Below are 25179 nucleotides of genomic sequence, written 5' to 3'. Positions count from 1 at the left end.
GGGGGGGGTGTCAGGTCCCCCGGCCCCCCCCCACGCCCTCCCCTTGCTGGGGGGGTCCCGTCGCAAGCCCTGAGGGGGGGGGGGGGGGCAAAGCTCCGCAGCGCCCGCCCGACGGGGAGGGGGGGAGGAGGCGGGGCGCGCCACACGTCCCAGCCAATCCGCGGCGGAGAAAGCACGGATGGGCGGGCGCCGCGGCCAATAGGGAGGCGGGGCGGGGGCGCACGTCCCGCCCCCCGGGCCGGTATATAGGGGGGTGCCGGGGGGCGGCTGCAGCCTGGTACTTGCGTCGATTCTTTGCTTGTCGGGACGAGTAACCGCGCCGCAGCCATGGTAAAGGGGGGGGGCGTAAAATGGATGGGGGGGGCTGCTGGGCGGGGGGGGCCCGGCGGGAGGGAAGCTGGGGCTGAGGGGGGCGTCGGGGATTTGGGGGGGAATGGGTGGAAGGGGAGGGGGAGAGGCTGAGGGGGTGTAGAGCCCTGGGGGGGGGACACACACGTAAATATAGAGATGGGGGGGGATATGGCAGAGCGAGGGCTGGGGGGGGTAAAGGGAGGGGCAGATCGGGGGGGGCAGAAGGAGCTGGGGGGGTGAAGTGGGGGGGGCAGAGTATGGGGTTGGGGGTACCGCCCTTGCTGGGAGGAGCCCCCCTGGGGAGGGGGGGGGTGTTCACAGTGGCCTGGGGGGGGTCACAGTGGCCTGGGGGGGGCAGCACGTGGTGCCGGGGTCCCCTTCGGCGGGGGCGGGGCTCCCGCCTTTGGCGCCCAGCCGCGACCGTTACGGTTCCCGCGCGCGGGAAGACGCGGGGAGGGGGGGGTGATACAGCGCCATTCCCCCCCCCTTATCCCATCGTCACCAATTCACCCCAAATCCAGCCCTGCCCCCCCAAAAACCTCACGCACCCCCCCCGGGGCGAGGATAGACGGTCCCTGCATCCCCCCCACCCCCCCCCCGGTCCATCCGCGCTCCTGGCGCCCACCCGAGTCCGGCCCCACGGGGCTAATCCCGCTCCACGGCTTCTGGGGGAGCCCCCCCCCCCAAAAAAAAAAAAAACACTGCCCCCCCCCCCCCCCCCCCAGGAATGCGCGGGAGCAGGTGGCGCGGAGCAGGGAGCGGCCGGGAATGTGCTGGGCGGGGAGGGGGGGAGAGGGAAAGAGGGGACCCCCCCACTCCCCGCGGGAAGGGGGGGGTGGGGGTGACGCCATGGCCCCTCCCCGGTGGTTTTGGGTCGGCGGGTGCGCTCCCGTCGTGCGCTTCCTCCTCCTCCTCCTCTTCCTCCTCCTGCAGCGCAGCCTCGCCCTGGGCTGCAAAATGTCCTCCCGGGCGCCATTTGGGAGCGGGCGGAGGGTTGGGGCGGGGAGGGGGGGGGCACACACGGTGGTGCCAAACGGTGGCTCCGGGATGTCCCCAAATACGCGTCATGTGTCCCCCCAAAACCACACACACCCCCCCCCTCACCCCAGGGGCTGCCCCTGCGCTGCTCCGTGGCCCCGATGGGCTGAGCCGGGGCACGACCCGTGTGTCGGGGGGGGACACACACCCCCACACCCCCCCCGGGGACCCCGAGGGGGCAGCGCGGGGTGACGCGGGCGCGTGTCCTGTCCCCGCAGCGCGAGTGCATCTCCATCCACGTGGGCCAAGCGGGCGTGCAGATCGGCAACGCGTGCTGGGAGCTGTACTGCCTGGAGCACGGCATCCAGCCCGACGGGCAGATGCCCAGCGACAAGACCATCGGCGGGGGGGACGACTCCTTCAACACCTTCTTCAGCGAGACGGGGGCCGGCAAGCACGTGCCGCGGGCCGTCTTCGTGGACCTGGAGCCCACGGTGATCGGTGAGCGCGGGGAGGGCTGCGGGGCGCCGCTGGGGGGCTTGGGGGGTGCTGACGGGGCGCCCGTCTCTCTCTCTCTGTGCCCCCCCCGCAGACGAGGTGCGCACGGGGACGTACCGGCAGCTCTTCCACCCCGAGCAGCTGATCACGGGCAAGGAGGATGCGGCCAACAACTACGCCCGCGGGCACTACACCATCGGGAAGGAGATCATCGACCTGGTCCTCGACCGCATCCGCAAGCTGGTGGGTACAAACCCCGGGGGGGGGCGGTGGGGAAAGGGGAACCCTCCGGTGGGTGCTGGGTGCTGCTGCCCGGGTGTGTTTTAAGGTTTGGGGCGCCCTGCGGGGAGCAGGGTCAGCCCCGTCCTCAGCCCCCTGCACGCCCAGGACGTGCCCCCTGAGGGCTGAGCGTGCCTGGGGGCAGCCGGGCTCGTTCCTGCCCTTGGGAAAACCTCTGTTTTATCCTCTCGGGGTCATGCGAGGTTTCTCTCGGGCCCCGGCTCTGATCCTTCTTTACCAGCTGCTTATGAGCAGCAGCTCTGAGCGCTGAACTCGTGCGGGGGCAGCGCCCGTGGGTTCCCCCTCCCCAGCGCAGAACGCCTGGGTCACGCTGGGCGCAGGCGCTGCCGGGGCCAAATCCCGTGGCTGGCAGGAGCCGAGTGTCCCCCACCCCGGGGGGCATGGGGCCCCGTTCCCCAGGGCCCGTCGGGCCGATGCCCGGGGCGCCGCGGCCGGGCGCGGAGCTGGGGCGCTCGGGCAGCTGCCTGCCCCCGCCCGCGCCCCCAGGACGAGTCCGCAGAGGCCTGAGGTGCGGGGGTGAAGATTGGCCCTTCCTGGGGGGCTCGGAGCAGCTGGAGTGCAGAAGGACTGACAGACCGGGCTCCTCTCCTCTTCCTTCTTCCCAGGCTGACCAGTGCACGGGGCTGCAGGGCTTCCTGGTCTTCCACAGCTTCGGGGGGGGCACCGGCTCCGGCTTCACCTCCCTGCTCATGGAGCGCCTCTCCGTCGACTACGGCAAGAAGTCCAAGCTGGAGTTCTCCATCTACCCGGCGCCGCAGGTCTCCACGGCCGTGGTGGAGCCCTACAACTCCATCCTCACCACCCACACCACCCTGGAGCACTCCGACTGCGCCTTCATGGTGGACAACGAGGCCATCTACGACATCTGCCGCCGCAACCTGGACATCGAGCGGCCGACCTACACCAACCTCAACCGCCTCATCAGCCAGATCGTGTCCTCCATCACGGCCTCGCTGCGCTTCGACGGGGCCCTCAACGTCGACCTGACGGAGTTCCAGACCAACCTGGTGCCGTACCCCCGCATCCACTTCCCGCTGGCCACCTACGCCCCCGTCATCTCGGCCGAGAAGGCTTATCACGAGCAGCTCTCGGTGGCCGAGATCACCAACGCCTGCTTCGAGCCGGCCAACCAGATGGTGAAGTGCGACCCGCGGCACGGCAAGTACATGGCGTGCTGCCTGCTGTACCGCGGGGACGTGGTGCCCAAGGATGTCAACGCCGCCATCGCCACCATCAAGACCAAGCGCAGCATCCAGTTCGTGGACTGGTGCCCCACTGGTTTCAAGGTGGGCATCAACTACCAGCCGCCCACGGTGGTGCCCGGGGGGGACCTGGCCAAGGTGCAGCGCGCCGTGTGCATGCTGAGCAACACCACGGCCATCGCCGAGGCCTGGGCCCGCCTGGACCACAAGTTTGACCTGATGTACGCCAAGAGGGCGTTCGTGCACTGGTACGTGGGGGAGGGCATGGAGGAGGGGGAGTTCTCGGAGGCGCGGGAGGACATGGCCGCCCTGGAGAAGGATTACGAGGAGGTGGGGGTGGATTCGGTGGAAGGGGAGGGCGAGGAGGAGGGGGAGGAATACTGAGCGCCGGTTCCTTCTGTCGCTGTAGCATGTCCACAAAATGTCCGCTTCAAACACTTCGGCTTTCTCGTGCACTGGGTGGGGTTGAGCCCCTTGGGCCCGGCTGGGGGGGACGCGCTGCCCCGGCTGGGCTCCCCCCTCCGATGTGATTCATGTCGGTTTTCCGTGTGTCTGTACCATGTCTGTGAATAAAAAGGCTTTAAGAGAAGCTGCCGCTTGCGTCGGACACAAACCCTCTGCGTCAGCGCCGGCCGTGGGAACAGACTGTCCCTATTGTCTGTGCCCGGCCATGCCGCCGGGATGGCAGCGCTCCTGCTCCCTGGGGGGGGGTGAAGCCCCCCAGCCCCTCCAGGAGTGCTCTCTAGGGGTGGGGGCTGCGCCGGGGGGCTCTGGGTGCCATGGGGGGGGCTGTGCCTGGGTGCTGCGGCTCTGCCGCGTCCCTCCGGGGTCAAACTGGCTTTGGAGGGGAGGGGGGGGGCGTCTGTCCCCCGCGGCTCTGCCGGGGATTAACCCGCCCCCCCCGGGATTAACCCCGTTCCCGGGATTAGCCGCGTCCCGGCGCCCCGGTCGCTGCCTCCGCCGTGGGAGCGGGGGGGCGGGAGCTCGGCGGAGCCTTCAGCCTATCAGCGCCGCCCCGCGCCGCTTTCTACCAATGAGCGGCGCCTCATTCAACACGCGGGACCAATGGGCGGGAGGGGGCGGGGCTCGGAGGGGCCCTTTCAGACCGTGGCGGCGCGGACACGAGGGGCGGGGCCACCGCGGGCTCGGCCGGCGTTTAGGCTCGACCCGGCTCGGCTCGGCTCGGCTCGGCGCGGCGTTTCCCCCGGTACAACCGGCCCGCGGTAACCCCCCGGCCCGCGGTAGCCCCCCGGCCCGGCCATGCTGGCCGCAGCATGGCCCCCGCGGAGCAGGACGCGCTGGCCCTGCGGGAGCGGCTCTTCCACGAGTGGGTCCGCGAATGCATCGTGAGTACCGGGGGGGTGGCGGTGAGGGGCGGCGGAAAGGGGCCCGGTGAGGGCGGGGGGAGGCGCTGGGAGCCCCCCGGGGGTAGCTCTGAAAGGCCCGCCCGCCCCCACCGTGCCCCCACACGCCCGGTTCTTATCGGGGCCAGAGCCGCGGCGGGCGGGCGGGTGTGCGCCCCGCAGATAGCGGGGTCCCGGGGCTCAGCCCCGGCCCCCACCCCTCTGCCGGGGCCGGTCCCTCCCGACGGGGAGCGGGGGGGGACCCGGGGCTGGGGTGCGGCGGTGCCGCAGCCGGGCTGGACCCGTGCCCAGCTCCCGGCTCTGCCCCGGCCCCCAGGAGCCCCCCAGGGGTGCTCAGTGTCAGCGGGAAGGGGCCCTGCAGAGCCCCCCCAACCCTGGGCACTGCGGACGGGGGGGCAGCTGGGTCTGCTCCTCTGGTCCCGCTCCACCGGCCGGGTCACCCGCTGCCACGGGCTCGGGGATGGGGACAAACCGCGTGTCCTGGGTCCCACGTCTCCCGAGGGCCCTCCGGGATGCTGCGTGCGGGGTGGCCAAGCGGGCCGTGACCTTGCCACAGCCCCATTCGGGGGGGTCGCAGCTCCCCAGACACCCCCCCCCGTCCCGTCCCGGGGAGCTGCGTCTCGCCCAGGAGCTCCTGGCCCAGCACGGCCGGTGTGGAGCTCGCCCGGCCTGAGCTCGGGGGGTGCGGGAGGTGCCGGGGGGGTGCGGGAGGTGTCGGGGGTCTGCGGCTGGGCGCGGGGGTCCAGCCCGTGGCAGGAGGGGGCTGGTGGCCCGAGACCCTTCCCTGGGCAGAAACAGGACCGGGAGGACCCGCTGGGCCGGCTCCTGGGGCTCCCTGCGACCCCCCCGGCACATCCTGGGGACCCCCGACCAGCCGAGCCCCCCCGGGCCGGGGCAGGAGGGAGGATCCGCTCGGCCTGTGCCAAGGTGGCGGGTTCGGGCGACCTTTCCCCATCCTGCCGCGTACCCGGCGGGATGAAAGGTCGTCGTGTTCCTCGAGCGTCGCCTGCTCCGGGCCCCGGCGTGCCGGCGGGGGGGGCACGCAAATCCCGGCCTTGGCGCCCGGCTCAAGGCTGTTCCCGCGGCGCTGCCGGGTGCCGGTGCCAGCGGGACGAGGGCTGCGGGGCCGGGAGGTGCCCGGGGGGGGGCCCACGGGGTGGGACAGCTCTGACCCACAGCCTCCGGGGGGGCTTCTGCTCTGGGGCCCCCTGTCCTGGGGGCTGTGTCAGCCCCTGAGCACCCATGGGTGAGCCCCTGTGCACAGGGGTAGGTGTGTGGGGTGTAACCAGGGCCAGGAGTGGAAAAATAAATAGGGTGGAGCTGATGGGCCCCGGGGCCGGTGGCATCGCCCCGGGGGTGGGAGCGCTGCCCCCCGGGTCCTGCCCGCGCTGCCCGCGCCCCTCTGCCTGCAGATCTGCGCCCTCCTCTTCGCCAGCCTCTACATCCTCTGCCACTTCGTCATAACCCACTTCAAGAAACACACGGACTTTGCGGCAGGTACGAGGGTGGGAGCTGCTGCTGGCGGCCGCGTTCAGCCCCCCCCCCACCCCCCCGAGCTTGGTCCCTCTGTCGCAGCGGGGGTGGCTCAGGGGCACCGTCCCCGGCTGCCATGGGAGGGGAGCAGAGCCCGAACCCCCCCGGAGCGTTTCGGCAGCATTTGGAGCGGGGAGCGGGCAGGGAGCGATGCTCGGGGCAGCTCTGCCTCCCCCAGCCCCGTTGATTTGGATTTGCCCCCCCCCTCCTCCCCGCTCAGAGCACGATGACGAGGACGCTGCTGTCAACAGGATTGCGTAAGTTCCTGCCCGTCCCTCTCCCTGCCTGGCTGCAGCGTCGGGTCCCCCCCCCCCAGCCTGCGGGGGTTGTGACACCCACGGGGACCCCGACCCAGCGCCAGCACCGCGGCTCATCCCCCCCAACACCCCCCTGCAGGCTGGGGCTCTGCACCTTCACCCTGGCCGTGGCGCTGGGCGCCGTCCTCCTGCTGCCCTTCTCCATCATCAGCAACGAGGTGCTGCTCTCCTTCCCCCACAACTACTACATCCAGTGGCTCAACGGGTCCCTGGTCCACGGTGGGTGCGCGGGGTGGCCCCCGGGGTGCCCCAAGGGGTCAAGGTTGCCGCCCTCCCTCGCTGGCAGCTGACCCCACGCCGTCCTCCCCTTCCAGGCCTCTGGAATTTAATCTTCCTCTTCTCCAATCTGTCCCTGGTCTTCCTCATGCCCTTCGCCTACTTCTTCACCGAGTCGGAGGGTTTTGCGGGATCCAAGAAGGTTGGTGGCCATCTGGGGGGGGGTGTGGGGTGTGTCCCCTCTGTCCCCCCCTTTTCGCTGGCTCCCCGCTAACCCCGCTCCCGCAGGGCATCATGGCCAGGGTGTACGAGACGTCGGTGGTGCTGCTGCTGCTGACGCTGCTGGTGCTGGGCATGGTCTGGGTGGCCTCCGCCATCGTCAGCAACGACGCCGCCAGCCGCCAGTCGCTCTACGGTGGGTGGGTGCTGCCGGGGTGCACCGGGGCAGGATCAGGCCCTGGTGCTGAGCTGCGGGGGGGGACAGGAGAAGGTGCTGCTGGCCTGACCCTGCCGTCTCCGCAGACCTCTGGGAGTTCTACCTGCCCTACCTCTACTCCTGCATCTCGCTCTTCGGCGTCCTGCTTCTGCTGCGTAAGCAGGGGGGGCACTCCCACTTGTGGGGCTGCTCCCCGCAAACAGTGCCGGGGTCTCGAGGGGTCTCGGTGCGGGGCTAAACCCCCCCAGCCCCTATCCAGGACCTTTGTGGGGGTGCGGGGAGGGGTGTGATGCTGGCGGCCCCCCCCCTTGCTCAGCCTCCCTCCCGCCGCAGTGTGCACCCCCTTCGGCCTCTCCACCATGTTCACCGTCACGGGGAAGCTGCTGGTGAAACCCCGGGTAAGGTGTCGCGTGTCCCCCCCTCCCCGCCGCGTCCCGCTGCCCCACTTCGGGGGTTTGCTGTCCCCCGGGGCTGCCTGGGCCCCCCTCCCGGGCACGGGGTGCCGTTCGCACCCCCCCGGCCGCCTGCTCACGGGCTCCTCGCCCACCGCAGCTCCTGGAGGACCTGGACGAGCAGCTGAGCTGCACGAGGCTGGAGGAAGCCGCCGTGTCCCGCAGGATTTCCTCCGGTGGGTGCCCGGCACAGCCACTGCCCGGGAGTGGGGAGGTGGGGGGGGGCTCAGAGCAGACCGGGGGCCCCTCTGCCCCACCCCATGGGAGCCCTCAGCCCCCGTGAGCCCCTCGGCGTCTCCTCCCTGGCAGGCAAAGCTTCCTGCTGGCTGAACTTGAACGTGGAGCTGCTGCGGGAGCAGTTCTTCGCCATCCGGAGCAAGAGGCGGAAGCTGGGTGAGGAGCCCCGGGGGGGGGGTGTAGGGGGGGGGGCGGGGGGCAAGCCCAGGACGTCTGGGCTCTCTCCAGCTCAGCACTGGGAGCGCTGGTCCCCTGTGCCCCGTGGAGGGAGGCTGGGGGGTGTAACCCCCTGTCCCAGCACCTCAGGGCCCCCCTCAATCTCCTGCCCGAGGGTGGGGGCTCCTGCTCCGCTTTTACCCGGCCATGTCCCCCCCCCCGCGCAGAGCTGCGGTACCGAGCGTCGCCCTGGCAGAGGAACCTGGGCTACCCCCTGGCCATGCTGGGCCTCCTGGCGCTGACGGTGAGTGTCCCCGCGCTCCCCGGGGCGCTGGGGCTCGTCCCCGTGTCCCCCCCCCCGCCCTCACCCCCTCCCTGCTCCCCCCAGGGCATCTCCGTGCTCATCGTCTGCTTCCACGTCCTGGAGCTGCTGCTGGACGATGCCGCCATGCCGCGGGGCATCCAGGTACCCGGCGGCGGGGGGGGGCACAGAGGGGACCAGCAAGGAGCCGTGTCCCACGCTGGGGGGGGGGGACACAGCGCTCCCCCCAGCTCCCCTCAACGCACCCCCTCCCGGCAGGACGCGTCCCTGGGCCAAGTCTCCTTCTCCATCTTCGGCTCCTTCGGAGCTGCCCTGCAGGTCGTCCTCATTTTGTATCCTTTGGGGGGGCCCCCGTGTCCCCAGCGCTGGCCCCCGGGGCCGCCCCACCCCGTTCTCCTCCTTAACGCCCCTCGCAGCTACCTGATGCTCTCGTCCGTCGTGGGCTTCTACAGCTCCCCCCTCTTCACCCGCCTGCTCCCCGAGCGGCAGGACACCCCCCTCACCAAGGTGGGAGCACCAAGTTGGGGCTGGGGGGGGGTCCCGTGGTGCAGGACCCCCCTGTCCCCGCAGTGTGTGGTTGTGTGTGTCCCCGTGCGGTGGCACCAGGCGTCCCCCCACCTCCCAGTGCCGGGCGTGGGCAGGGTCCCAGCACTGGGGAGCCCCTTCCCCAGCTTGGGGCGGGGGGGGGGTGTCAGAAGCGCTGCCCCCCCCCCCCGACAAACGCTCCTTCCACCTCCCCCAGATCATCGGGAACTGCGTCTCCTTGCTGGTGCTCAGCTCGGCCCTGCCCGTCTTCTCCAGGACACTGGGTGAGCCCCACAGCGGGGGGGACTGGGGGGTCCCCAAGAGCGGGGTGTCCCCAAGAGTGGGGTACCCTGACCAGCTTTCCCCCCGCCCCCCCCCCGCGCAGGGATCACCCGTTTCGACCTCCTGGGGGATTTTGGCCGCTTCGACTGGCTGGGGAACTTCTACATCGTGTTCCTCTACAACATGGGCTTCGCCGGCCTCACCACGCTCTGCCTGGTGAAGAGGGTGTCCTGGGCCGTGCAGGCCGAGCTCCTCCGCGCCCTCGGTGAGGGTGGGGGCACGGGGACGGGTGCTGGGGTGTGTCCCCCCCCCCCCAGTCCCGTGTCTGTGTCTGTGTGTCCCCCCCGCCCCAGGCTCTCACACTTTTCCTCTACCCAGGTCTGCACAAGCTGCCGCTGCCGGTGCCGCGCTCCCGGCCCCCCGGCAAACCCTGCTAGGGCTGGGGGGCGGCGACACGGGGGGGCCCCCACCGCGGGGGGGGGGTGTCGTGTCCCCCACACACACACCGGGATGGCCACCAGCCGCAGAGCTGGCCCCGATGGCGCCTGGTGCTTCAGGGATGTCAGAGCCCCCCTCCCAGGAAGACGCAAGATCCTGGAGGGGGGGGGCCCTGCCCTCGCCCCCTCCCCGGTTCTATCTCAGCCTGTTGCGCTACTGAGCCTTGGCCTTGAGCCACGACCCCATCACGCCCCCCCCCGCAAGGGGTGCGGGGTCCCCCGGGGGCTGCGCTGGCTGCGGCCCCCCCCCCTTATTTACAGACCTCGTGGAAGATCAGCCAGGCCCCCACCCCCTCGGTGCTGCTCCCGGGGGTGCGGTTGGGGTTTAAATGTGCCCCCCCCCCGCCGAGGACTGTCACCACACTACAGTGGGGGCCCCTCACCCCCCCCCGCCCGGTCACTCCACACCCGTCCCCACCTCACCCCGGGGGTGGGGGGGGGCACTGGGTGTCCCCCACCCTGAGGTCTTCAGGGTCCCCAAGGGAGGGGAAGGGCTGGAGGGATGAGCCCCCCCCCCCCCCCCCCCGGTGTGATGAGTCTGTCAGGTCTCTGTTACCACAAAACTTGTTCGGAGCAATAAACAAATTCTCTCTTTTTATATAAAAATACCCAAATCTGGGGGGTTTTATTCCCCCTGAGAGGAAGGGGGGGGGCAGGGGGGGGGTCCCTGATCTCCCTCCCCTCTCCCTGGGGGCCATAATTAACCCTTTTCCTGGCGGGGGCTAATGAGCCTCTTCCAGGAAGGGCTGAAGGTGAGGGCAGGTCCCTGCCGGGGGCTGAGGGACCCCGGGGGGGTGAGGGGGGGGTCGGGGGTCTGAGCTGCCCCCAGCAAAGGGCAGGGGGGGGGCTCCAGCCCCTGCGCTCCTCGGAGGGGGGGGGGGGGTCGTGCGGCCGGAGCGGAAACTGCCCCGGGAACCGGCCCCCCCCCCACCCATCCTGCCCCGGCTGGGGCCGAGCCAGGCTGCCCCCCCCCATGGCGGGGGTGGGGGGCCCGGGCCCCCCCTCGCCCCCCCCCGCCCGGGGCCGAGCAGGAAGCGCAGGAAGCCTGGTTTATATTGCAGGAAATGAGGCCACCGGTGCCCGCGATTTCCCTGCGACCTGCTCCCCTCCCAGTCACCCCGGGCTGGCACCGGGGCTGCGGGGGGGCTGCGGGGGGGCTGCGGGAGGCCGGGCCCCCCCCTCGATCCGCTCCCAACCCTCCGCTGCCCCGCTGCTGCCTCCTGCCCTGGCCGGGGCTCTCGGCACCTTTGGGTGCTTCACCGGGAGCTTTGGGGGTGCTGCGGGGGGGTGGCACGGCCCCAGCCCCGGGGGTGCCTCGATTCCTCGATAGAATCCGGTCCCGGGGGTGTCCCGGTGACGGGGCGCGGGGGGGGCCCCCCGTCCGGGGCAGGGCAGCGCGGCGGGGCCCCGGCGGGGGCGGCCCCGGGGGATGTGGCCGCCGCTGCCGCCGCTCCCGGGGGCCGGGTCCGAGGCGGGGCCCGGGGGGGGGCACCCAGCGCCGGAGCCGAGCGGCCGCAGGTGGCGGAGCCCGGCCGGGGCGGCTGCGGGCAGCGCACGGTGCTGACCCGCACCCGGGGCAGCCGGGACCGGGGGCCGGGCCAGCAGCGCGTACCGGTACCGGGGCTCGGACCGATCAGGCGGGACCGGGGTAGTGGCCAGGAGGCGCGTCCCGGGAGCGGGGCCGTGCCAGGGGCCGGAGCAGGTGCCGGGACCGGCGGCGCAGCGTCAGGATAACGGGTGTCCCCGGGGCCGGCGGCTGCGGCGGGAGAAGAGGGGCCAGAACCGGGGCCGGCGGCAGGAGAGGGGGGGTCCCCGGTCCCGAGAGGCGGTGACAGGAGAGGGGACAGGTCCCGGGACCAGACGCGCGGCGTTAGGACCGGGATAAGGAGGGTCCCGCTACCGGAGCGCGGTGCGGGGAGCGGAGCCGGTACCGGAGCGCAGGGTTCAGACGGGGGGGGCGGGCTCGGGGCGCGGGGTCAGGTCCCGGTGCCGGTCCCGGCGCAGCGCCAGGAATCGGGTGCCCACTGCCAGTCCCGGGGCAGTGCCCGGCGCGGGGTGCCGGTGCCCGGTGCCGGTACGCAGCGGTAGGGCTTTCCCCGAGGCTCGGGCTGTGTCGGGGGTGTCCCCGGCGCCGGGGTCCAGCGCCAGGCGGGGGGGTCCCGGGCCCGTGGGAGCGGAGCCGGCGGCGGGGGGGGGGGGGGGGGGCGCCGTCCCGGTGCCCCGAGTGGGTGGCGGCACCGGCGGGGGGGTGGGTTTGTTGGGGGGGGTGTGAGGGGGGGTGTCAGTCGTCCCGGGGCAGCCGCCGATCCCGCAGCGGCGACGGGGCCGTGGGTGTGAGAAGGAAACGGCGCCGACCCGCCCCTGGCACCGCGACCCTCTAAAAGCCCCGGGGCCGCCGCACCGGGACCATGCCCGCCCCGGCCGCCCGTGCCCCCGGCGACTGAGCGGAGGCAACGGGGGCCGGTGGCCGGGATGCCCCGGCGGAGCCCGCTCGCCCTCGGCCTGCTCGGCCTCGCCGCTTGCCTGCTGGCCGCGCCGGCGCTGGGCTGCGGCCCGGGCCGGGGCCCGGTGGGGCGGCGGCGGTTGGGGCGGCGGCAGCTCTCGCCGCTGCTCTACAAGCAGTTCGTGCCCAACGTGCCCGAGCAGACGCTGGGGGCGAGCGGGAAGGCGGAGGGGAAAGTCCTGCGGGGCTCGGAGCGCTTCAGGGACCTGGTGCCCAACTACAACCCCGACATCATCTTCAAGGACGAGGAGAACACGGGGGCGGACCGGCTCATGACCGAGGTGGGGGCTGCGCCCGGTCCGGCCCGGCCTCGCTCCCGGCGGCTCGGGGACGGGGAGGGGAGGGCGGCGGGGGGGCGGGCGGGAGCGCAACGACCCTCCCCGGGCGGCACCGACCTTCCCCCGGGGGCACGGACCGTCCCAGGGGGGAACCTACGCTCCCCGGGGGGCACCGACCCTCCCGGGGCTCACGGAACCGTCCCCGGGGGACACTGTGCTTCGCCCCGGTCCCCGTCGCCGTCCCCCGGTCCTTGACGGCGGCAGCGGCAGCACCGGATCCCCGCGACGGGGCGGTCGCTCCGCGCCGGGCATTAAGGACCCGCCGTCGGGGATTAACGGGGCGGGGGCGGCCGCCGCCCCGGGGGTTACAGGGTACCGGTGGCTCCGGTCCCCCCGCGCTCCGGCCCCGGGGCGGTGCCGGCGGGGCGGGTCAGCGGGGAGGGGGCGGCCCCGGTCCCCATCTCCGGGGGATCCGGGGCGGCTGGAGCTCGGTCCGCGCCGCGCCCCGCCGGGATGCTCCCGGTTGCCATGACGAGGGGCGGCTCCGCGGTCGCCATGGCGACGGGGGATGCTGCGAGTGGTCCAGGCGGCGCCGGCGGCTCCCGCGGGCCGGGGCGGCGGGGGCGGCGGGGCCGGGGCGGCGGGGCCCGGCGGGGCCGCGGGCGCGGAGCCGGCCCGGGGTGCGGGCGGCTGAAAGGGCCCTTTGTGCCCGCGCCGGCATTCCCGGGGCCTGAGGTCAGCGCCGGGCTGGAAGGCGCCTATTGTCGCCGGGCCGGGCCGGGCCGGGCCGGGCGCATTCCTGCCCCCCCGCCGCTGCCGCCCCCCCCGGCCGGGCCGCCCCGGGCCCGCGCCCCGCACTCCCGCCCCCGCGGCCCCGCGCTCCCGGGAGCGGCTTTGTTGGACGGGGAAGCGGGGGGCACCGGGGCGTGGAGGGACACTGTCACCTCATCGGCTGCCCCGGGGGGGAACCCACGATACCGGGGGGGGGCTCCAGACCCTGCACCCCAGACCGGTGGTGCCGCTGCTGATGGGGAGGGGGACCCCGGACCCGCACGGGACCCCCCTGTTGCCGTCCTCGGCTCTGGGCGCCGGAGCCCTGGTCCCCCCCCCAGTGCCACTCCCCCCGGCCGGCGCTGAGCCGCCCCCCCGGTGCCACTCGGCTCTGGTTCAGGGTCAGCTGCGCCCCCAGCTCTGCCCCGCAGCCCCCCCCTGCCAGGTTAATGAGTCACGGCCGTGGCTGCGGGGAAGGTGACACCGTCCCGGTGGCCGTCCCGGTCCCCTGCCCGTTCCGCCCGGCTGCCCGCGCCGGGGAGCGGCTCCACCGCGGGACCCCGGGGCACGTTAACGTTCAACCCAAGCCCAGGCCGGGGGGGGACACAGCACCGCCGAGCACCTCGCTGCACCCGAGGCGGGGGGACGAGACACCTTATCTACCCCCCACCAGCCCCCTCAGGGTCCTTCCAAGCCCCGTGCAGGCCCGGTGTCCGTCTGTCCGTCTGCGTGCGGGACCCCCTCGGGGAGGGGAGCAGCCGCTGCGGCGGGACTGGGGGTGACACCGGTGCTGGTGTGTGTGTGTCCCCTCCCCGCAGCGCTGCAAGGAGCGGGTGAACTCGTTGGCCATCGCGGTGATGAACATGTGGCCGGGGGTGAAGCTGCGGGTGACGGAGGGCTGGGACGAGGACGGGCACCACCTCCCCGACTCGCTGCACTACGAGGGCCGGGCGCTGGACATCACCACCTCCGACCGCGACCGCCACAAGTACGGCATGCTGGCCCGCCTGGCCGTCGAGGCCGGCTTCGACTGGGTCTACTACGAGTCCAAGGCGCACATCCACGTCTCCGTCAAAGCAGGTACCGCGCCGGGGGGGCCTGTGGCCGGAGCGGGGGGCTGTCGCCCCCATAAGCAGCCCCGCAGCCCCCCCGCGGCATCCCGGATCCGTGTGGGATGCAGCCCCGCTCCGGCCAGTGGCCAGCCCGGGCGGGTTCAGCTGGGCCACTGCCCAGCTCCCCCCCCGCTGGGCCTTTCCGGCCACCAGATTGGCAAAAAACACACTTCCCCCTCCAAATTTTGCCCGGCCGGAGCCACCCCCGTGGTTCAGCCCCCGGTGCGGGGCACAGTTGGGGTGGTTAAACCGATCCAACCGGCCGCAGCCCCCGGCCCCCCGGCCCCGCAGCCGCTCCGGCCGGCAGCCCCCATCCGGCCCAGAAGTGACAATCGACAGAAAGTGAAAGTGGCCGTAAATGTCACCGTCCCCAGCCCCGAACAAAGGGCGTCAGTGCGGGGCGGACAAAGGGGCCCTGCAGCGCCCGGCCTCCCCGGGAGCCGCGCGCAGGAACCGGGGCGGCTGCGGAAAATACCCGCTTTGTTCCGGGGGCGGTTTGGGGGACCTGGCGGGGGGGGGGCGGCTCCGCCCGGGGCCGTTTCCCCTCTGGGTGGTGGCCGGTGGAGGTGGCCAACGGGGCCGGAGGACCCCATGGCTTTCTCCATCCGCCCAGATAACTCGCTGGCCGTCCGCACCGGCGGCTGCTTCCCCGGCCACGCCACCGTGACGCTGCGGAGCGGCGAGCGCCGGGGCCTGGCCGACCTGCGCCAGGGCGACTGGGTGCTGGGCGCGGAGCCGGGCGGGCGCCTGGTGCCCACCGAGGTGCTCCTCTTCCTCGACCGTGACCTGGGTCAACGCGCCTCCTTCGTGGCCATCGAGACGGCCAGCCCGGCACGCCGGCTGCTCCTCACCCCGTCCCACCTCGTCTTCGCGGCCCGCGGGGTGGCCAACGGCACGGCCGCCTTCCTGCCCGTCTTCGCTCGCCGCGTGCGCCCGGGCGACGCGGTGCTGGCCCACGGGGCCGGCGGGCAGGGGCTGCGCCCCGCGCGGGTGCTGCGGGTCTCGCGGGAGGACGGCGTGGGGGTCTTCGCCCCCCTCACCTCCCACGGGACCCTACTCGTCAACGGGGTGCTGGCATCCTGCTACGCCGTCCTGGAGAGCCACCGCTGGGCCCACCGCGCCTTCGCCCCCCTCCGCCTCTTCCATGGGCTCCTCTCGCTGCTGCCCGCCCGCGCCGAGGCGGGCAACGGGACGGCGCCGGAGGCCGGCATGCACTGGTACTCCCGCCTGCTCTACCGGCTGGCCGGGGGCGTGCTGGGCCACGAGGCCCTGCAGGCGTAGGGGGTCCCCGGCCCCCCCCAGTCGCCGCACTGCAAATCATGCCGCACGCTGGAAGCAGGAGGGGGGGCCGCCCCCTCGAACCCAGGAGGTGGAGGCGCAGGGGCACCCGCAGCCCCGTGGGGAGGTTGAGGTGCCTCTCGCTTCAGCGCTGCCCAAGGGTGCGGGGTGGTGGGATGGGGTGGGCCAAGAACCCAGGCTCAGCCCCCTCCCACGTTCCAGACCCCCCCCCCGGGGCACTGCTGGGTGCCTGGTTGGGTCCCCGCACCCTGGACCCCCGCGCACCCCCCCTGTATTTATTGCTTTATTAACCGCTGTGGCCGTGCCGGGGTTGCTGCCTGCACCACCAGCCCCTACCCCGGGGGCCAAATCCAGCCCCGGGGGGGGAAGCCGAATCACCCCAACACCGAGCACCCGGCAGCAGATCCTCCGTCTGCAGGGTCCGACCCCCCGTCCCCGCGGTGTCCCCGTCCCCGTGCAGCTCCGTGACGCAGGGCGGCCGGCCGGGGTGTCTGCCGTGGGCACGGGCACCCCGGGCCTGGCTCTAACCGTGCTAACCGCTAACCCGCCCTGCTTGAGAGTTTTATTTTTCTATTTATAAATGGTAATATAAATGTCCCCCGCGCCCGCCTGCCCTGTGGGGAAGGGGGCCAGCCTGCTTTTAACCACTTCTGTTTAAAAAAAAAAAAAAAAAGAAATACTACTATTTAATTGTTTGGGGTAAATAAAGAGACTCTATGGCGCTACCGGAGCCGTGGTTGGGAGCGGGGGCTACGGAAAGCCGGCCTGGGGGGGCCCGGGGGGGGCCTGGGGGAGCCCGGGGGTTGTGGGAGGCCGAGGGGGGGATCTCGGGGGGCAGAAGGAGGGTGCGGGGGTCGCCGGAGGGAGATGGGGGGGGCAGAAAGCGGCCGCCCCCCCCCCCTCCATCCCGCTCAGGTGCGCGGCCACCACGTGGCTGCGGCCGTTCCCTCCGTTTTCATGAATGGAGCCGCGGCCCCCAGCGCGCCTGCGCCGAATCCTGTCCCCGCCCCCGCGGCCGCGGCGTGGCCAATAGGATTGGGGGAGGGCGGGCCGTGTTGTGGTCACGTGGCGCTGCCGGTGTAGTGGCGGCGGCGGCGCCGCCCCCTCCCGCCGCGGCGGGCGGTTTATGGCGCTGTGTGCCGCGCCCGCCCGCGCCGCCCCCCCGCGCCCCCCCCCGCGGGGGCCATGGCACCGCTTCGCCACCGCAAAGTGCTGATCCTCGGGTACCGCGCCGTGGGTCAGTGCGGGGGGGCGCGGGGCGCGGCGGGGGAAGGGGCTCGGTGCCCCCCCCCAGGCGGTTCCGGGGTCGGGGGGGGGCCGCCCCACGGGGCCCTGCCATAGGGGGGGTACCGGGAGGGGGGGGGGGATCACCTGGACCGCCCGCCCCCCCCCCGATCCTTCATCACCCCGGGGGGGGGGGGGGCATCGCGGCCGTTCCCTTCCCTCCGCCGCGCGCCTTCCCCTGCCCCGGGGGGGCCGTGCTGGGACCCCGGCCCCCAGCCCTGCGCTTCGCCCCCCCCCCCGCAGGCAAAACCTCCCTGGCCCACCAGTTCGTGGAGGGGAAGTTCGTGGAGTGCTACGAGCCCACGGTAGAGAGCAGTAAGTTTGGTTGGTTTTTTTTTGGGGGGGTGTCCCGGGGCCCCCCTTCTTGCAGCTGCTTCCATGGGGCCAGGGGTGGTGGGGACAGACGTGCCCCCACTTCGGTGCTGTGCCCCAAAACCTTGTGCTGGGGGCTGAGGCACCCGGGGGGGGGGGGGTGGTCCTTGCTGGACGGGGGGGGGGGGGCGCAGGGGTGTGTGTGCCCCCCCCGACCCGGTGCCACCTCCACAGCCTACAACAAGATGGTGGTGGTGGGCAAGGACGAGTTCCAGCTCCAGCTGGTGGACACGGCGGGGCAGGTAACGCTGGGGGGGCAGGTCCTGGGCATGGCCGGGGGGGGGGGCAAGGGGCTCCAGAGCCCCCCCGAGCCCCCCCCCCGGCACCCATCCTGCCCTCCCCAGGACGAGTACAGCATCCTGCCCCACTCCTTCGTCATCGGCATCCACGGCTACGTCCTGGTGTACTCGGTGACGTCCCTGCGGAGGTGAGGGACCCCCCCACGGGGTCACTTTGAGGGGGGGGACACCCCCACCCCCCCCGGGTGGGGGGGTCAGTGCCCACATCTCCCCTTCCCACAGCTTCCAGGTGGTGAAGACCCTTCACAACAAGCTGTACGAGAGCCGGGGGAAGACGCGGTAGGTGCTGGGGGGGGGGCGGGTGGGGGCACCGGGGACCGGGGTGGTTTTGGGGGGCTGCAGGATGAGGCGGGGGGGGCGCCCAGGCCCTCACCCTCCCCTTGCCCACAGAATGCCCGTGGTGCTGGTGGGGAACAAGGCGGATCTGTCCCTGCAGAGGTAAGGAGGGCTCTGGGGGGGGTGGGGGGTGTCCCCCCTTGTTGTGTGTGTCCCCCCCCCTTGTTGTGTGTCCCCCCCCCGTCTCACCGCGTGTCTCCAGCCGGGAGGTGAGGACGGACGAAGGGAAGAAGCTGGCGGAGTCCTGGGGGGCCATTTTCCTCGAGTCTTCGGCCAAGGAGAGCCAGGTCTGGGGCAGGGTGATGTACGCCCCCCCCCCCCCCCCCCCCAAACCTCACCCCACCCTGGGGGCTGGACGCGGGGTCCCCCAGGGTGGACACCCCGTGAGGGGGGGGACAATCCCCCCCCAACATCCCCTCGTCCCCAGGTGACCCAGGGGATCTTCACCAAGATCATCGAGGAGATCGACCGGGTGGACAATTCCTACGGGAGATCCACTGGCTGCCGCCTGATGTGAGCCCCCCCGGGGGCAGCGCTGCCGCGGGACCCCCCCGCAACCACGGCGGTGGCTTTTTGGGGGGGGGGGGGGCTGGGGCCACGTGGTCCCACTATTACACAGGACCCCTCACTTTGCACAGGCCGGGGGGGGGGGCTCAGAGCAGGGCAGGGGTCCCGTCCCAGCTCGGGGGAGCCCCCCCCCTGCTCGTAGCTGCTGCTGTGCCCCCCCCAACTCCACACAAGGACACGCTGGGGCTGGTGCCCCCCCCCCTGCCCCCGGCTGGGGGGGCCCGGGGGTTGTTCCGGGCGCGGGGCCGCGGTCGGGCTGTGCCGCGCTGGCACCCGCCGCCCGTGGGACAGCGGGGCTGGAACAATTAAACGTTGTTTTGTCTGCACCCCCCCCCCGCCCCCCCCTCAGAGCCTGGGCTGCGCCGGGGGGGGGGCTGCTGCTGTCCTGGGGGGCGCTGGGGACATGAGGCAGCATGTGGGGATCCCCCCCAACATTGGGGCTTCCCCCCCGATCCCGAATGCGCTGGGGGGCAGAGCCCCCCCCTCCCTGGGGCTGAGCGCCCTGGGGGGCTCCACAGCCCCGTGTGTCCCCCCCACCTCAGAGAGCTGGGGGGGGGCTTTGCGGTGTTGGGGTGCGCGGCCTGGCTGCGGTTCTCCGTGTGGGTTATCTCCACCCAGTCAGGCTAATTACCGCTAATTACCCAATTAGCGAGGGGCGGGGGGGGTGTTGGGGTGCGGGGGGGACGGCGGCTTTGCGCCCCCGCGGCCGGGGTTGGGATGGAGATGGCGGCGGGGGCTGGGGTCGGGGTGCTGCAGCTTGGAGTGGGGGGGTCTCCACCCCCAGACCCCCACCCCGGCTCCCGGGGGGGCCCTTTAGCCCACCCCGTACCCGTCCTTTGTCGTTCCCCCCCCCCCCCCCCCCCCCGGGGCTGTCCGGTCCTGTGTGGGGGTCCCCGGGTGTGACCGAGGGGAACCGGAGCCGCTCCCCCCTCCCTCCCCGGGGCTGGGGGTCCGCGGGGGGTGTGTGTGTGTGTGTCACCCGTGTGCGCGGCCCCGACCGCCCGGTACCGGGAAGGGCCACGGGGACTCGGCGTTACCCCCGGCGTGGGGCGGAACCGCGGCTCAGCAACACACACGCGGCGGGGGGGGGGCGCCCGTTCCGGTGCGCTCGGGGCGCGGCGGCGTGACCGGGACGTGGTGCGGCGGGACTACCGGGACCGGAGGCCTCTCCACGGCCCCACCAGGGCCGCTCCGGTTCCCGGGCAGGCGGGGGGGGGGGGCGGGGGGGGGCGGAGCCAGCGGCGCTGCCCGGTGCCGCCCCGCCGTGCCCACGTGCGCGCCGCCCGCCCCGGCGCCGGCGGGGTTAAGCGTCGCGGAGGGATCCCTCCCGGCAGCGTGCGCTGCGGCCCGCGCCGTCACACCCCCCGCGCCGCAGCGCCCGCCGCGCACCGTCTCCCTCCGCCCGAGCCCCCGCCGCCAAGTAGTGCGGGCGCGGCGCCCCCCCGGCCGCGGCCCCCAGGGCGCAGCGCGGCGGCCCCGGCGGGGCGGGCGGGGCGGGGCGGGGGCGGGCGGCGGGACCTACTTTCCTCTGGAAATGGCCGCGCCGGGGAGCACCGTCCGCCCCGCGCCCCGAGGCCCGTCGGCGTAGGGCGGCCGCGGGGGTAAGAGCCGGGCGGGGGGCGGGGGGTGGCCCCGCCGGGGCTCCCGCGCGTTCGGGCCCGGGGCGGCCCCGGAAGGGAGAGGCCCCGCCGTCGGCCCCAGGCCGCGCCGCCTCCGCCGGGCCGCGCCGCCGCCGCCGCCTCCTCCTCCCGGCCAGGCCTTCCCCCGGCGGCCGGGCCCGGAGCGCGGCTCCCGGCTCCCTTTGTGTCCGCTACCGGCACCGGTACCGGCGATGCCCGCCGCCCGGGGAGCCGGTGGGGCCCTGGCCGACGCCGCTTGAGCGCAGGTACGGCCGGGCCCGGCGCTCCGGGGCCCCGGTGCCGGTGCCCGGGTAGGCCGCGGCGGGCCGGGGCACCGGGCCTGGCTGGCTCGGCCCTCCCGGAGGGCCCGGTTGTACCGGGGAGGAGGCGGGGAGGGCGGCCCGGGGGTACCGGGGAGGAGGGGGGGACGTACACACGGCCCCGCGCGGTGCTTCAGCCCCCCCCCGGGGGCGCGGGCAGGGCCGGCCGGGCCCCTCCGCCGACACCCCCCCCCCCCTCCGCCCCGTCGACCCCCCCCGCCGTCCCGGTGCACACCGGGGCCCTTCCGGGGAGGGCGCAGCTGCCCCGGGGCGCTCCTAATCCCCCCGGGATCTACCGGGGAACCGGAGGAGATTTGCTTGGGGGGGGGAGGAGGCGCCCCCACCCCGGGCCCAGGACCCCACCGTGCCCGACCGGGGGGCTCCTCCGACCCCCCCCCCCGCGCCGTCTCGGGGGGCAGCCGAGGTTTTGGGGTACCGGGAGCTGCCCCTGCGCGTCCCCGGGGCCCGGTGCTCGGGGGTGCGGGGGGGGGGGGGCTGTCGGTGCATGGAGCTGTGGCGGGGGGGCCCTCTCCCCCACGCGGTTGGGTTTGGGGTCTCCTTTGCTTTCTGTCGTCGTGTGTCGTCCCCCCCGGACCCCCCGGGGTTTTGGGGTGCTCGTGAAGTACCGGCAGGAGGGGGTGAGGTAGAGGGGGCACGGCCCCCCCCCCCCCCCCGGGCTTTGGTTGCGAAAATTTTGGGGGCGCCCCCCAACCCCCTCCCTGTGCCCACCCTGGGACCCCCCCCCCAGCCGCCACCGGCTTGACGCTGGCGCTGGGGAAACTGAGGCAGCGCCCGGGGGCCGGTGGGGGGGACCACGGGCCCCCCAATTTATTGTTCCCCAAATCCCACCCAGCCCCTCGGTGGGAGGCACCGGGGGGGGGGTCCCAGATTTGCTCCCCCCTTGGTGCTGCTGGGAGGGTCCGGGTGGCTTCTCGGGGGGGCCCCGCTGACCCCCCGGGGTGCTGGTGTCGCCCCAACATCCCCCCCGAGTTCGATTGAGGTCGCTGCGCTGTCTCCTCGGGGGCGGGGGCACGCACACACCGTTCCCGCTGTGGGGCGCGGGGTCTCGGGGACCCCCGGGGACACGTCGGGGGAGCCGCGTCCTCCGGGCTGAGACCCCCCAAACTCGCTTCTCGGGTGGCGGGGGGGGGAGAGCAGCTGGAGGGGGCTGCCCTGTCCTTTGCGTGGTGAGGGAGGGGGAGTCCCGGGGGGGCTGGGGAAGGGTCCCTTTAGCCCGGTGCTGACGGATGTGGCCCCCCCGCAGCCGCGGGCCTCCCCCGAGGGACGCCGGAGGCAGGATGGACGAACAGAAGCCGCCCAGCGAGGAGAAGGACGCGGCCGCGCCAGGTGAGCGCGGGGCAGGACGGGCCGGGGGGGGGGGCCGGTGGTGTGTGTGTCCCCCCCCCTCCCCGCCTGGCTCACGGCCGCTCTCCCGGCAGCCGATGGGGCCGTGGCCTCGGAGGAGATGGGCAGCGCCGAGGGGGACCCCCTGAAACCCCCCGAAGAAGCCTCCGCGGGGCCGGAGCCGGAGAGCGCGGACACGAAGGGACCTCCCCAGGCTGGCAGGTGAGGCCTCGGGGGGGGCTCTGCGGATGGGTGGGGGGGGTCCTGAGCATCCCTGACCCCCCCGCGCCGCGTGTCCCCCCCCAGCACGCCGGCACGCCGCTGCGCTCTCTGCAACTGTGGGGACTGGAGCCCGCACGGGCAGCGGGAGCTGCAGCGCTTCGAGCCGGCGCCCGACTGGGCTGAGCGAGTGGTGGGGCACGACCCCCCCGGGGGTCCCGGCCAGCCCCCCCCGCAGCCGGTGGCCACCGACCAGGCGCAGATCGGCTTCTCCGAGCGGGCCACCGCGGCGCAGCTCTTCGAGCCGACGGGTGAGCGCGGTTGCGGCACGGTGGGCCCGTGTCCCCCCTCCCCACAACCCCTGCCGACCTGGGGGTGCCCTCTGCCAACCCTGGGGTGCCCCCCCGCCGCCCTGGGGTCCCCCCATTGCTTGTCCCTGACCCCCCCCCTCCCCGCAGGGCACTGCTGGGTCCACCGCTGGTGCGCGGCCTGGTCCGCCGGCGTGGGGCCGGAGCCGCCGGGGCCGGTCGCCGTGGCCAGAGCCGTTTTCTCAGGGATCTCACAGGTAAGCGGAAGGTGAAGGGGGGGGCAAAGGTGGGGGGCTCAGCCCAGCCCTGGGCAACATCTGTGACCCCGGTGGGCAACTCCTCTTTCAGAAATGTGAACACTGTCGGCGGACGGGGGCCACCATCCCGTGCCGGGCGGCCGGTTGCCCCCGCCTCTACCACTTGCCCTGCGCCGCCGCCGCCGGCTGCTTCCAGTCCATGAAGAGCCTCCGGCTGCTCTGCCCCGAGCACGCGGCCGAGGCCCTGCAGATGGGTGCGTGCGGGCTGGGCGCTCTCCCCCCTCAAAAGAGGGGTCCCGGCGAAGGGGCCGCCCCGACAGCCCCCCCATCTTTCTCCCCCCACGCAGAGGACGCCCGGTGCTCGGTGTGCGACGGGCCGGGCGACCTGCGGGACCTGGTTTTCTGCACCAGCTGCGGGCAGCACTACCACGGGGGCTGCCTGGACATCGCCCTGACGCCCCGCAAGCGCTCGGGCTGGCAGTGCCCCGAGTGTAAAGTGTGCCAAACCTGCAGGTGAGCCCGCGGGGTGGGGGGACGACGAGGGGGTGCAGGGGAGTTGGGGGGGGGGACGGACACCCGCAGGCCTCACCCCGCTCGCCCCCGCCGCCCCGCAGGCAGCCCGGTGAGGATTCCATGATGCTGGTCTGCGAGGCTTGCGACAAGGGCTACCACACCTTCTGCATGGAGCCGGCCATCGAGGGCCTCCCCGCCGACTCCTGGAAGTGCAAAGTGCGTCCTGCTCTCGCCGGGGGGGGTTATAGGGGTGCTTGGCTGCCCCCCGAAACCTCAACGTGTCTCTGTGTCCCCCCTCTCCAGAACTGCCGGGTGTGCTCGGCGTGCGGCCGGGGCCCGGCAGGGCCCGACGCCGCTTCCCGGAGCTCCTGGGTGTGCGAGAGCTGCCAGCGGCGCCGCGCCGCAGAGGAACCCCCCGCCCGGACGTGAGTGGGGATGGGGGGCACTGCTTGGAGGGGGGGTGGTGTCGGGCTGGGTGCCCCCCCCCTTTGCAGGTGGGAGGATGCGGCCTGAGCCCCCGCGCCCCTCACAGCCCCCTGCCCTGATTTCGGGCCCCCCCCCCCCCATCCAGGCTGGCGTCCCCCGACCGCAGCGAGCTGCCGGACGTGCCCGTCGCCCCGCCGGAGCCGGAGCCTGCAGGGTGCGATGAGGAGGCGCAGCTGGGGGGGGACCCCAGGGTGACACCCCCAGGCGATGGCGGGTCTCCTCCCGGCGAGCCCATCCCTGTGGAGATGCCCCCCAGCGAGGTGCCCCCTGATGAACTGCCCCTTGACAATCCCCCTCCTCTCGTGCATCCCCTTCCCGAGGAGCCCCCTCCTCTCGTGCATCCCCTTCCCGAGGAGCCCCCTCCTCTCGTGCATCCCCTTCCTGAGGAGCCCCCTCCTCTCGTGCAGCCCCTTCCTGAGGAGCCCCCTCCTCTCATGCATCCCCTTCCTGAGGAGCCCCCTCCTCTCGTGCAGCCCCTTCCCGAGGAGCCCCCTCCTCTCGTGCAGCCCCTTCCCGAGGAGCCCCCTCCTCTCGTGCAGCCCCTTCCCGAGGAGCCCCCTCCTCTCGTGCATTCCCCCGAGGAGCCCCCTCCTCTCGTGCAGCCCCTTCCCGAGGAGCCCCCTCCTGTCGTGCAGCCCCTTCCCGAGGAGCCCCCTCCTCTCGTGCATTCCCCCGAGGAGCCCCCTCCTCTCGTGCAGCCCCTTCCCGAGGAGCCCCCTCCTCTCGTGCAGCCCCTTCCCGAGGAGCCCCCTCCTCTCGTGCAGCCCCTTCCCGAGGAGCCCCCTCCTCTCGTGCATTCCCCCGAGGAGCCCCCTCCTCTCGTGCAGCCCCTTCCTGAGGAGCCCCCTCCTCTCGTGCAGCCCCTTCCCGAGGAGCCCCCTCCTCTTATGCTGCCCCCCAATGAGCCACCCCCTGATGAGCTGCCCTTTGAGAGACCCCCCCTGGACGAGCTGCCGCTTGACAAACCCCCCCTCGAGGAGCTGCACCCCAGTGAACCTCCCCTCGACGAGCTGCCCCCCAATAAACCACCGCTCGAGAAGTTGCCCCCCAACGCACTGCCCCCCGATGAGCTGCCCCTTGACAAATCACCCCCTGAAGAGCTGCTCCTAGACAAGTCTCCCCCTGACGAGTTGCCCCCCGAAGAACTTCCCCCTGACGAGTTGCCCCCCGAAGAACTTCCCCCTGACGAGTTGCCCCCCGAAGAACTTCCCCCTGACGAGTTGCCCCCCGAAGAACTTCCCCCTGACGAGTTGCCCCCCGAAGAACTTCCCCCTGACGAGTTGCCCCCCGAAGAACTTCCCCCCGACGAGTTGCCCCCCGAAGAGCCACTCCCCAGCCAGCTGCCCCCCGAGGAGGACCCCAAGCCACCAGGTAAGTGGGGGATCTCTGGCTCTGTCCCTTTTCCCCCTTCCGTTGTCTCCTGTGGGTGTGGGGGTCCCACATGTGGGTCCTCTCCCAGAACTGGTGGGACCCTCGACCTGTTGTCCCTGGTTTCATGCTTTGATGCCCCGTTTGGGGGTGCGTGGGGGGCTTGGGGGGGGGTCCCTGAGCCATGCCCAGGCAACACGCGTTGCCTCAGCCCCAGGCAGGGTGGTGCAGGGGGTGGAGGGGACACCTGTACCCCCC

At 73.3% G+C, this 25179-nt stretch overlaps 5 protein-coding genes across 9 annotated transcripts in view; all 5 read left to right on the top strand.

Moving 5' to 3' along the window:
• The first annotated feature begins 220 nt into the window (after window positions 1-220).
• On the top strand, window positions 221-3918 carry TUBA1B (tubulin alpha 1b). Its single transcript, XM_074929718.1, has 4 exons — window positions 221-330; window positions 1608-1830; window positions 1922-2070; window positions 2733-3918. The coding sequence occupies exons 1-4, from the start codon at window positions 328-330 to the stop codon at window positions 3711-3713; spliced, it is 1356 nt and encodes a 451-aa protein (XP_074785819.1). The 5' UTR covers window positions 221-327; the 3' UTR covers window positions 3714-3918.
• A 542-nt stretch (window positions 3919-4460) lies between these two features.
• LMBR1L (limb development membrane protein 1 like) lies at window positions 4461-9724 on the top strand. 5 transcript variants are annotated; one of them, XM_074929715.1, is made up of 17 exons: window positions 4461-4675; window positions 6106-6190; window positions 6447-6483; window positions 6695-6762; window positions 6858-6961; window positions 7048-7174; window positions 7282-7350; window positions 7529-7593; window positions 7748-7823; window positions 7957-8040; window positions 8268-8344; window positions 8429-8506; window positions 8621-8694; window positions 8779-8869; window positions 9105-9171; window positions 9273-9434; window positions 9548-9724. In XM_074929715.1, exons 1-17 carry the CDS (start codon window positions 4604-4606, stop codon window positions 9604-9606), a joined length of 1395 nt encoding a protein of 464 aa, XP_074785816.1. In that variant the 5' UTR covers window positions 4461-4603; the 3' UTR covers window positions 9607-9724. The 5 variants fall into 5 exon arrangements, with proteins under 5 accessions (XP_074785816.1, XP_074785812.1, XP_074785817.1 ...); XM_074929711.1 differs by having other exon boundaries at window positions 6623-6762; XM_074929716.1 differs by having other exon boundaries at window positions 6106-6198; window positions 6449-6483; window positions 6623-6762; window positions 7963-8040; window positions 8681-8694.
• A 2237-nt stretch (window positions 9725-11961) lies between these two features.
• On the top strand, window positions 11962-16296 carry DHH (desert hedgehog signaling molecule). Its single transcript, XM_074929721.1, has 3 exons — window positions 11962-12450; window positions 14037-14298; window positions 14944-16296. Exons 1-3 carry the CDS (start codon window positions 12139-12141, stop codon window positions 15609-15611), a joined length of 1242 nt encoding a protein of 413 aa, XP_074785822.1. The 5' UTR covers window positions 11962-12138; the 3' UTR covers window positions 15612-16296.
• A 436-nt stretch (window positions 16297-16732) lies between these two features.
• RHEBL1 (RHEB like 1) lies at window positions 16733-18813 on the top strand. The gene is made up of 8 exons (XM_074929733.1): window positions 16733-16866; window positions 17157-17228; window positions 17460-17527; window positions 17630-17712; window positions 17807-17863; window positions 17975-18022; window positions 18123-18207; window positions 18348-18813. Exons 1-8 carry the CDS (start codon window positions 16815-16817, stop codon window positions 18435-18437), a joined length of 555 nt encoding a protein of 184 aa, XP_074785834.1. The 5' UTR covers window positions 16733-16814; the 3' UTR covers window positions 18438-18813.
• A 1169-nt stretch (window positions 18814-19982) lies between these two features.
• The window catches only part of KMT2D (lysine methyltransferase 2D), a 30077-nt gene continuing 24880 nt past the window's right edge, over window positions 19983-25179 (top strand). Inside the window, exons 1-10 of the mRNA XM_074929680.1 lie at window positions 19983-20088; window positions 21691-21773; window positions 21866-21992; window positions 22077-22300; window positions 22448-22554; window positions 22646-22808; window positions 22902-23067; window positions 23169-23283; window positions 23371-23492; window positions 23639-24924. Coding sequence (XP_074785781.1) covers window positions 21725-21773; window positions 21866-21992; window positions 22077-22300; window positions 22448-22554; window positions 22646-22808; window positions 22902-23067; window positions 23169-23283; window positions 23371-23492; window positions 23639-24924 — 2359 coding nt within the window. The 5' untranslated portion in view covers window positions 19983-20088; window positions 21691-21724. The remainder of the gene's footprint in view (window positions 20089-21690; window positions 21774-21865; window positions 21993-22076; window positions 22301-22447; window positions 22555-22645; window positions 22809-22901; window positions 23068-23168; window positions 23284-23370; window positions 23493-23638; window positions 24925-25179) is intronic.

Source organism: Athene noctua, chromosome 30 (genome assembly GCF_965140245.1).
Source record: "Athene noctua chromosome 30, bAthNoc1.hap1.1, whole genome shotgun sequence".
In the NCBI taxonomy this organism is placed as follows: Eukaryota; Metazoa; Chordata; class Aves; order Strigiformes; family Strigidae; genus Athene; species Athene noctua.
Note: the sequence above shows the minus strand (reverse complement) of the source record. Positions and strands in the feature narration are given on the sequence as shown.

Coding starts and splice junctions, on each gene's coding strand:
- DHH (XM_074929721.1), top strand. CDS start 12,139: ATGCCCCGGCGGAGCCCGCTCGCCCTCGGCCTGCTCGGCCTCGCCGCT. Junction 12,451..14,036: donor CGGACCGGCTCATGACCGAG/GTGGGGGCTGCG, acceptor CCCTCCCCGCAG/CGCTGCAAGGAGCGGGTGAA. Junction 14,299..14,943: donor CCACGTCTCCGTCAAAGCAG/GTACCGCGCCGG, acceptor CCATCCGCCCAG/ATAACTCGCTGGCCGTCCGC.
- LMBR1L (XM_074929712.1), top strand. CDS start 4,604: ATGGCCCCCGCGGAGCAGGACGCGCTGGCCCTGCGGGAGCGGCTCTTC. Junction 6,962..7,047: donor GTTTTGCGGGATCCAAGAAG/GTTGGTGGCCAT, acceptor CCGCTCCCGCAG/GGCATCATGGCCAGGGTGTA. Junction 8,041..8,267: donor GAGCAAGAGGCGGAAGCTGG/GTGAGGAGCCCC, acceptor CCCCCCGCGCAG/AGCTGCGGTACCGAGCGTCG.
- RHEBL1 (XM_074929733.1), top strand. CDS start 16,815: ATGGCACCGCTTCGCCACCGCAAAGTGCTGATCCTCGGGTACCGCGCC. Junction 17,528..17,629: donor TGGTGGACACGGCGGGGCAG/GTAACGCTGGGG, acceptor TGCCCTCCCCAG/GACGAGTACAGCATCCTGCC. Junction 17,713..17,806: donor TCGGTGACGTCCCTGCGGAG/GTGAGGGACCCC, acceptor CCCTTCCCACAG/CTTCCAGGTGGTGAAGACCC.
- TUBA1B (XM_074929718.1), top strand. Junction 1,831..1,921: donor CCTGGAGCCCACGGTGATCG/GTGAGCGCGGGG, acceptor CCCCCCCCGCAG/ACGAGGTGCGCACGGGGACG. Junction 2,071..2,732: donor TCGACCGCATCCGCAAGCTG/GTGGGTACAAAC, acceptor CCTTCTTCCCAG/GCTGACCAGTGCACGGGGCT.